The following is a 10000-nucleotide window of genomic DNA, read 5'->3' on the forward strand; positions in this document are numbered from 1 at the left end:
GAGGAGGAGGAGGAGGAGCAGCAAAGTCAGCAGTTTGGAGATATTTTAGGATAAGCGTTGATGATGACAAAAGTAGAGCAGACTGCAAACTATGCTCTGCTAAATTCTGCATATGTGACAGGGTCTGGTGAAACAGTTTTAGGATCACTAAATACTTGATTTACTTGAATAGCAACATTTAGTTAAGCAGTGGGCTAAAAGAGCCCTAACCCTAACCCTTTACTTGAATAGCAACATTGAGGCCCAATCCCGATTCTCTTTTTTACCACTTCGGCTCCTTTTGGAGTCACTCGTTTTGGAGTCACTCGTTTTGCAGTCACTCGTTTTGGAGCCAGAGCCGTAGTGGTTCCCCGGGGGAAATGGGACAACCCTTCATGACGTCATCCGTAGTGTAATGAATGGGTTAATTCATAGTCAGGACAGCGCATGCGCCTTAGAGAGAGTTCATGATATACCAGTAGGTGATTGACAGGTGTCGAGAGAAGCGAAGTAAACTGGTTATACCTTTGTTGAACCCAGACTCAAGTGTCTTATTATTCTATGTCCAAGTGACATTACACATAGAAAAGCATTGACGCACGCGATTCATTCACAACTTGAATGAACTTGAACTATCAATCGATCAAACAAGTCATCAAATAAAAAAGAATAATGCTTCATTATCATGGGGGAGAGACAAGTTCTACTCGGGATTTCGCTCCTAGCTGTGTCGACGGTGATAGGAGTGTTGTATAGACACCATTCAAATGGTTTCAGATTCCCTGTCCTCTCCCCTCTCGGGACACGTTTGAATTGTTATCCTAACCCACGGTAAATCACAGCTATTAACCCGCAAAGGGTGCCTCCGGGCACCGTGTTTGTCCGTGAATAACACCGGCTATGAAGGTGGTACAAACACAATACTACTTTGCTAACTTCACCATCGGTATACGGTCATTTTAAGCCATCAACCACCCCGCTGGCACCCCGGGAAGTTATGTTTCGAACCCAGAGAGCATGCATAAATGTCTATCCGGAAAGAGTACACTCTCCTCGGCCGCGGCACGCGCCTCTCCTCGGTAACGTGGAGGAACGAAAAGCTTACAGCAGGCGGTCTCCCATCCAGGTACTAACACGGCCCAACCCTGCTTGATTTAGGACAACAGTGCAACAACTTCGAGGCTGAACTTTAGTTACATTTACGGTGTCATATGCCATCAAAGGGAAACATGGAAAAATGCATGACTTACAGATTTAATTTTATGACGTTACGAAATCCGATGTGACAGGAACGCTGGAGAAACAGCCGCTGTCCACTGCATTAATTAACTACATATAATAGTACATAATAACAACTGCTCGGATTAGATTGCCGGTTGTTTTGGTATAATAACAACTATAGCGTCATATACCACCAAGCACGGTGACTGTCAGCCTGTGACAAACGCGCTCCGGTGTCCTGCCCGCTGTCCCAAGCGCGCTGGACTGTGGAACTTTCTATGTTAAGCACCTCGGCATAACAGCGATTTTGTTGTTATGCTTGTTGTAAAGAAAAGGTCTATAATGCATTGAAATAACATTACATTATATAACCCATCAACAATATTACATAATAACAACTGCTCGGATAGGATTGCGGGTTGTTTTGGTTTAATTTGTGCCATAGCTGTAAATAAAACATGGAAATATGTCATGCCCGTCTATCATGCACACATCAGCCTAATGTTAGATAGATAACTTCACATTAAATATGTCTATCATCATCCGCTGTCAAACGCCAAAGGTAATCTTTTATTTCTAAACAGGAATGCACATCTCGGTGCCCCACGGTGGTGTAGCGGTCTAAGCACTGGCCACTAGTGCATGCTGCCCACCGGGGACTGGGTTCGAATCCCAGCTCGCCAGATCCGGATATGGCTGGGGCACACGGAGAGCGGCATATTGGGCGGCCGCTCCCGAGGGCGGGTATAGGAGTATTTCCGGACAAGGATCCGTCGCGCAACACCGCCCCCTGGGTGCCGGAATAACGGTGCTGGGCTCGAGGAGCCAGTCAGCTAGTCTGCCTGGCGGCCTCCTCTGGGACTGCCGGCCACGGGGTCGTGCGGCGGATCCTATGCAATAGGCAGGGGATAATTGGATGCTAGGTTGGGTTCAATTGGCTACCAAATTGGGTGAAAAAGGGATAAAATCTGGGGGGGAAAAAAAAAAAAAGGAATGCACATCTCGATGTGAATCGCGCTCCTTATATTATTATATAATATATTATATTATGGGATGGCTGTGCTTGACGCTTCAATGGGGCTCTCCTGCATAGGCACAATAGGGGCATAATAGCGATCTTTTGTTGTTATGCTTGTTGTAAAGAAAAGGTCTATGATGCATTGTAATGACATTGAACTAAGATAATACGATGGTTATCATATTTTTTCAAGTCTTTAATTACAAGTAATTCCAGAAAAAGTAAATGACATTTCAGGCTCGCTTCCGTATTACGAGAGCGAAAAGAACATTTCTGTAGATGTTTCGCAATGCATGCCGGAAGGGAGTCTCATGGCTCCGAATCGAACGAGGGTCAAGATTTTCTCAGTTTGGACCCAAAACCCTAACCCTAACCCTAACCCTAAATGAGTAATGAATTGGGACGCCACTACGGCTACACGTGAATGCGCAAAAGGGAGATTAGGGTTGAAGACGGAGCCAGAGTGGTGAATCGGGATTGGGCCTTAGTTAAGCAGTCGGCTAAAAGAACCCTAACCCTAACCCTTTACTTGAATAGCAACATTTAGTTAAGCAGTGGGCTAAAGGTAAAGCCTTGTGTGTGTGTGTGCAGGATGGTAAAGCCTTGTGTGTGTGTGCAGGATGGTAAAGCCTTGTGTGTGTGTGCAGGATGGTAAAGCGTGTGTGTGTGTGTGTGTGTGTGTGTGTGTGTGTGTGTGTGTGTGTGTGTGTGTGTGTGTGTGTGTGTGTGTGTGTGCAGGATGGTAAACCTAACCTAACCCTAACCCTGGGTTTGTGTGTTTGTGTGTGTGTGCAGGATGGGCGCCACCGTGTTCGTCCAGCCTCTGGACCTGGTGAAGAACCGTATGCAGCTGAGCGGTCAGGGCTCCAAGGCCCGCGAGTACAAGACCTCCTTCCACGCCCTCACCTCCATCCTCCGCAACGAAGGGCTGGGCGGCATCTACACTGGGTACTACTATACTATACTACTATACTACTATACTATACTACTATACTACTATACTACTATACTACTATACTATACTACTATACTACTATACTATACTACTATACTACTATACTACTATACTATACTACTATACTACTATACTATACTACTATACTACTATACTACTATACTATACTACTATACTACTATACTATACTACTATACTACTATACTATACTACTATACTATACTATAATATACTACTATACTACTATACTATACTACTATACTACTATACTACTATACTACTATACTACTATACTACTATACTATACTACTATACTATACTACTATACTACTATACTACTATACTACTATACTACTATACTATACTACTATACTACTATACTACTATACTATACTACTATACTATACTACTATACTATACTACTATACTACTATACTACTATACTATACTACTATACTATACTACTATACTACTATACTACTATACTACTATACTACTATACTATACTACTATACTACTATACTACTCTACTATACTACTATACTACTATACTACTATACTATACTATACTACTATACTTAACTTGAGGAGTTTACTACAAATTAAAATGACGTGGGGTTCCCCAAGGATCAATCCTTGGCCCCCTCCTATTCAATCTCTACATGCTTCCATTGGGACACATCATAAAAAAGCCACCACCTGCACCACAATAACCCCCCCCCTCCCCAGTCTCTCTGCAGGCCTCCTGCGCCAGGCCACGTACACCACCACCAGGCTGGGTATTTACACGGTGCTGTTTGAGAAGATGACGGCGGCAGACGGGACCCCTCCCTCCTTCCTGATGAAGGCTCTGATCGGCATGACCGCCGGGGCCACGGGCGCCTTCGTAGGGACGCCGGCCGAGGTGGCGCTGATACGCATGACCGCTGACGGCCGGTGATACTACACCCTACACACTACACACTACACACTACACCCTACACACTACACCCTACACCCTACACACTACACACTACACCCTACATACTACACTCTACACCCTACATACTACACACTACACACTACACACTACACCCTACACCCTACACACTACACCCTACACACTACACCCTACACCCTACACCAGGGGTCGGCAATAGGCGGCCCGTGGGCCATTGCTGGCCCGTCACCAATAATATTTGGCCCAGCAGATTATTTTGAGAATCCACTTTTTTTATTATTTTTTTTATTTTATTTTTATAATAATATCAGACCGACAGTCCCACATATAGCGCCTATAATGTCCGAATAGAGAATCGAACTCCACCTGAATAATGCTTATTGTACTTTTATCCATGTTGAGAGTGAATGACACAGGGACAGACAATCAGGCAGCAAGGTGCACCGAAGCGCACTGACGCTGAACCCCTCAGAGTGAATCATAAGCAGGTGGACAACGCGTCACGGTGCTGAAATAGCCGACATACCGTGTGTGGTTTGAACAAAATAACATGAGCTCAGTAAGCCATTCAAACGTAATGTTTACGTATATGTGACTGCAACACACATATGAACAGTAACAACGCAAATTCTGTTTAATTTTCTGAAAAACATTGAAAACAAAATCGGCGCAAACAAAAAGCATCTCCCATCGGTCAGTATTTGCTTGATATCTGGTGATATTGACGTCACTTTAATCCACAGGCAGTTCTCAAGGTTTTTATGCATCCATCGATTCCTCTCGTGCGTCTTTATCGCATTCATTGACGAAAAGGACGACTCGCATGTATAGAAAGGGAACATTGTGAGCACGGAAAATGTCTCTCACAACGGCTTTGCATTGATGAAACCAGGTAGGATGAACGTATAGTTCGCTGTCCATTCCTCTTTAAATGCCCTGTTTCCACCGTCAACTTTCCTCTTTAGACCTTTGGAGAGTGACATTATGTTTCTCTTGCTAGCAGGTTAAATGTTTGGCTAACTTCACCCGGCACGCAAACAACCAATCCAATAATAATAATGTGACCTTGTCTGGGAGGAGGGGGGAATAATTATCAGAATGAAACTATGTTACATAATTATTAGAATAAGTTAGGCTACGCTACATCGTCAGTCCACACATTTATTATTCAAAAATATGGAAAAGTGTGAAACTACGTTTCAACGTTGTTGAGAATCACAACACAAACTCGCTAATCAAGCCTAATACTGCAACGTAATGGATTGGACAGCTACCTAGTTAACTAGAACACTACTTTACATTGTTAGCAGGTTCACAAAACAAGCTGTGTTAGTTGACTAGCGATGTGTACAGTCGAAAGAAAAGTCAAAGCATTAGAACGTGTCACATTTTTAAACAATCAATTACTTAAATTAGCCTTTGATTATGTTCGGGCCCGCCATCTAGTGGCTCAAAAAAAAAATGGCCCGAGGCCAAACCTAATTGCCGACCCCTGCCCTACACACTACACCCTACACACTACACCCTACATACTACACACTACACCCTACACCCTACACACTACACCCTACACACTACACACTACACACTACACCCTACACCCTACACACTACACCCTACACCCTACACACTACACACTACACACTACACACTACACCCTACATACTACACCCTACACACTACACCCTACATACTACACACTACACCCTACACACTACACCCTACACCAGGGGTCGGCAATTAGGTTTGGCCTCGGGCCATTTTTTTTTTGAGCCACTAGATGGCGGGCCCGAATTTTTTTTTTTTTTTTTTTTTTTTTTTTTCCTAACACCAGGGGAGCCACCCCTCCGAAATTTCGTTGTTTGGTACCTGTACTGTAGCAATGACAATAAAGACCATTCATTCATTCCATTAATTCATTCATAAGTAATTGATTGTTAAAAAATGTGACACATTCTAATGCTTTGACTTTTCTTTCGAAAAATTTACACATCGCTAGTCAACTAACACAGCTTGTTTTGTGAGCCTGCTAACAATGTAAAGTAGTGTTGTAGTTAACTAGGTAACAATGTAAAGTAGTGTTGTAGTTAACTAGGTAACAATGTAAAGTAGTGTTCTAGTTAACTAGGTAACAATGTAAAGTAGTGTTGTAGTTAACTAGGTAACAATGTAAAGTAGTGTTGTAGTTAACTAGGTAACAATGTAAAGTAGTGTTGTAGTTAACTAGGTAACAATGTAAAGTAGTGTTCTAGTTAACTAGGTAACAATGTAAAGTAGTGTTCTAGTTAACTAGGTAACAATGTAAAGTAGTCTTGTAGTTAACTAGGTAACAATGTAAAGTAGTGTTGTAGTTAACTAGGTAACAATGTAAAGTAGTGTTGTAGTTAACTAGGTAACAATGTAAAGTAGTGTTGTAGTTAACTAGGTAACAATGTAAAGTAGTGTTGTAGTTAACTAGGTAGCAGTCCAATCCATTACGTTGCAGTATTTTGGCTTGACTAGCAAGTTTGTGTTGTGATTCTCAACAACGTTGAAACGTAGTTTCACCCTTTTCCATAGTTTTGAATAATAAATGTGTGGACTGACGATGTAGCGCAGCCTAGCTTATTCTAATAATTATTTAACATACTTTCATTCTGAATGATTCCCCCCTCCTCCCAGACAAGGTCACATTATTATTGGATTGGTTGTTTGCCTGTCGGGTGAAGTTAGCTAAACATTTAACCTGCTAACTAGCAAGAGAAACATCATGTCACTCTCCAAAGGTGTAAAGAGGAAAGTTGATGGTGAAAACAGGGCATTTAAAGAGGAATGGACAGCGAACTATAATGTTCATCCTACCTGGTTTCATCAACGCAAAGCCGTTGTGAGACTCACATCTTCCGTGCTCACAATGTTCCCTTTCTATACATGCGAGTTGTCCTTTTCCTCAATGAATGTGATAAAGACGCACGAGAGGAATCGATTGATGCAAAAAAAAACTTGAGAACTGCCTGCGGATTAAAGTGACGTCCATATAACCAGATATCAAGCAAATACTGACCGATGGGAGATGCCACTTTTCACATTAAGTGAGTACCAAGCCTGTCGTTATTGTATTTAATAACCTAATTGTATTTTGTATATTTTGAATGAATGGCTCATTGTAATTATTATCCCTAATAGCGTGTTTGCTCTGTCGTTTCAGGAGCATAGGCCTATGCACCACCACCCCTCGCATAAGCGGATTACTTTTCTTTCTTTTCTTTTTTTCACCGATTTTGTTGTCAATGTTTTTCAGAATATTAAACAGAATTTGCTTTGTTACTGTTCATATGTGTGTTGCAGTCACATATACGTAAACATTACGTTTGAATTATTTACTGAGCTGGTGTTATTTTTTTCAAACCACACACGGCTATTTCAGCACTACACGTTGTCCACCTACTTATGATTCACTATGAGGGGTTCAGCGTCAGTGCGCTTCGGTGCACCCCGCTGCCTGATTGTCTGTCCCTGTGTCATTCACTCTCAACATGGATAAAAGTACAATAAGCATTATTCAGGTGGAGGTAGATTCTCTATTCGGACATTATAGGCGCTATATGTGGGACTGTCGGTCGGATATTGTAAAAAAAAAAAAGTGGATTCTCCAAATATTCTGCTGGGCCAAATATTATTGGTGATGGGCCAGCAATGGCCCGCGGGCCGCCTATTGCCGACCCCTGCCCTACACACTACACCCTACACACTACACCCTACACACTACACCCTACACCCTACACCCTACACACTACACCCTACACCCTACACCCTACACACTACACACTACCCCTACACACTACATACTACACCCTACACCCTACACACTACCCCTACATGTGTGTAACATGTGTAACGTGTGTGTGTGTGTAACATGTGTAACATGTGTGTGTGTGTGTAACATGTGTGTGTGTGTGTGTGTAACATGTGTAACATGTGTGTGTGTGTGTGTGTGTGTAACATGTGTGTGTGTGTGTGTGTAACATGTGTAACGTGTGTGTGTGTGTAACATGTGTAACGTGTGTGTGTGTGTAACATGTGTAACATGTGTGTGTGTGTGTGTAACATGTGTAACATGTGTGTAACAGCCTGCCAGCAGACCAGAGGAGAGGTTACTCCAACGTGTTCAACGCCCTGGTCAGGATCACCCGAGAGGAGGGCATCACCACCCTGTGGAGGGTAAGGGCGGTGTGTGTGTGTGTGTGTGTGTGTGTGTGTGTGTGTGTGTGTGTGTGTGTGTGTGTGTGTGTGAGAGAGAGAGAGAGAGAGAGTGTGTGTGTGTGTGTGAGAGAGAGTGTGAGTGTGTAGCTAGAACGTAGAGAACGTAGCTAGAACTCAGGAGGTAGAGTCGCCGTCTAATGATCGCAAGGTCGGCAGATTTGCGGTTCGAGCCCCGGCTGGCCACACGTCGAAGTGTCCTTGGGCAAGACACTGAACCCCAAATTTCTCCCAGTGAGCGGGCCGGCGCCTTGCATGGCAGCTTGCCGCCATCGGTGTGTGAATGTGTGTGTGAATGTGTGTGTGAATGTGTGTGTGAATGTGTGAAGGAGAGGCCGTTGTAAAGCGCTTGGCGCAGCAGTCCATTTACCATTAATAACCCTGAAGGTTTGTTATGTACAGTTGTTTATAACTCTGGAGGTGTGAGTATATACAGTATATCTACAGTTGTTGTTATGTTGCAGGGTTGCATCCCCACCATGGCACGGGCGGTGGTGGTGAACGCCGCCCAGCTCGCCTCGTACTCCCAGTCCAAACAGGCCCTGCTGGACACTGGTACGCCCTACACCCTACACCCTACACCCTACGCCCTACGCCCTACGCCCTACACCCTACACCCTACGCCCTACGCCCTACACACTACACCCTACGCCCTACGCCCTACACACTACACCCTACACCCTATGCCCTACACCCTACACCCTACACACTACACCCTACACCCTACACACTACACCCTACACACTACGCCCTACACACTACACCCTACACCCTACACACTACACCCTACACACTACAACCTACATACTACACACTACACCCTACACCCTACACCCTACATACTACACACTACGCCCTACACCCTACACCCTACACACTACACCCTACACACTACACCCTACACCCTACACACTACACCCTACACACTACACACTACACACTACAGTACACTCTGGAATAATTCTCTCTCCCTCCCTCCCTCTCTAGGGTATTTTGGAGATGACATCCTGCTTCATTTCTGTGCCAGTATGTTCAGCGGTCTGGTCACCACGGCCGCCTCCATGCCTGTAGACATCGTCAAGACCAGGTGAGACCCCCTCCCTCCCTCCCCCTCCCTCCCTCCCCCTCCCTCCCTCCCACTCCCACTCCCTCCCTCCCCCTCCCTCCCTCCCCCTCCCTCCCTCCCCCTCCCTCCCTCCCACTCCCCCTCCCTCCCTCCCCCTCCCTCCCTCCCACTCCCTCCCTCCCCCTCCCTCCCTCTCCCTCCCTCCCCCTCCCTCCCTCCCTCCCTCCCCCTCCCTCCCTCCCCCTCCCTCCCCCTCCCTCCCTCCCCCTCCCCCTCCCTCCCCCTCCCCCTCCCCCACAACACCCCCCCCTCAGTATCCACAGACTTGACTATGCTTCCCCCCCCCTCCTGACTCTTGACTATGCTTCTCTCCCCCCACAGGATCCAGAGTATGAGGATGATCGATGGGAAACCTGAGTACAAGAACGGTCTGGTGAGTGTCATCATATACCTCCCCTTTAATATACCTCCCCTTTAACTGTCCTTTAATATACCTCCACTTTAACTGTCCTTTAATATACCTCCACTTTAATATACCTCCCCTTTAACTGTCCTTTAATATACCTCCCCTTTAACTGTCCT

General features: G+C 44.9%; 1 protein-coding gene across 1 annotated transcript in view; it reads left to right on the top strand.

The window, feature by feature from the left end:
• slc25a11 (solute carrier family 25 member 11) overlaps window positions 1-10000 on the top strand; it is a 16289-nt gene that overhangs the window by 2175 nt on the left and 4114 nt on the right. Inside the window, exons 2-7 of the mRNA XM_080543784.1 lie at window positions 3014-3166; window positions 3903-4109; window positions 8223-8313; window positions 8817-8907; window positions 9340-9439; window positions 9800-9851. Of these exons, the coding sequence (XP_080399910.1) occupies window positions 3014-3166; window positions 3903-4109; window positions 8223-8313; window positions 8817-8907; window positions 9340-9439; window positions 9800-9851 (694 nt within the window). The remainder of the gene's footprint in view (window positions 1-3013; window positions 3167-3902; window positions 4110-8222; window positions 8314-8816; window positions 8908-9339; window positions 9440-9799; window positions 9852-10000) is intronic.

The sequence above is a fragment of the Nansenia antarctica genome, assembly GCF_963989245.1.
Source record: "Nansenia antarctica genome assembly, chromosome: 13".
Lineage (NCBI taxonomy): Eukaryota > Metazoa > Chordata > Actinopteri > Argentiniformes > Microstomatidae > Nansenia > Nansenia antarctica.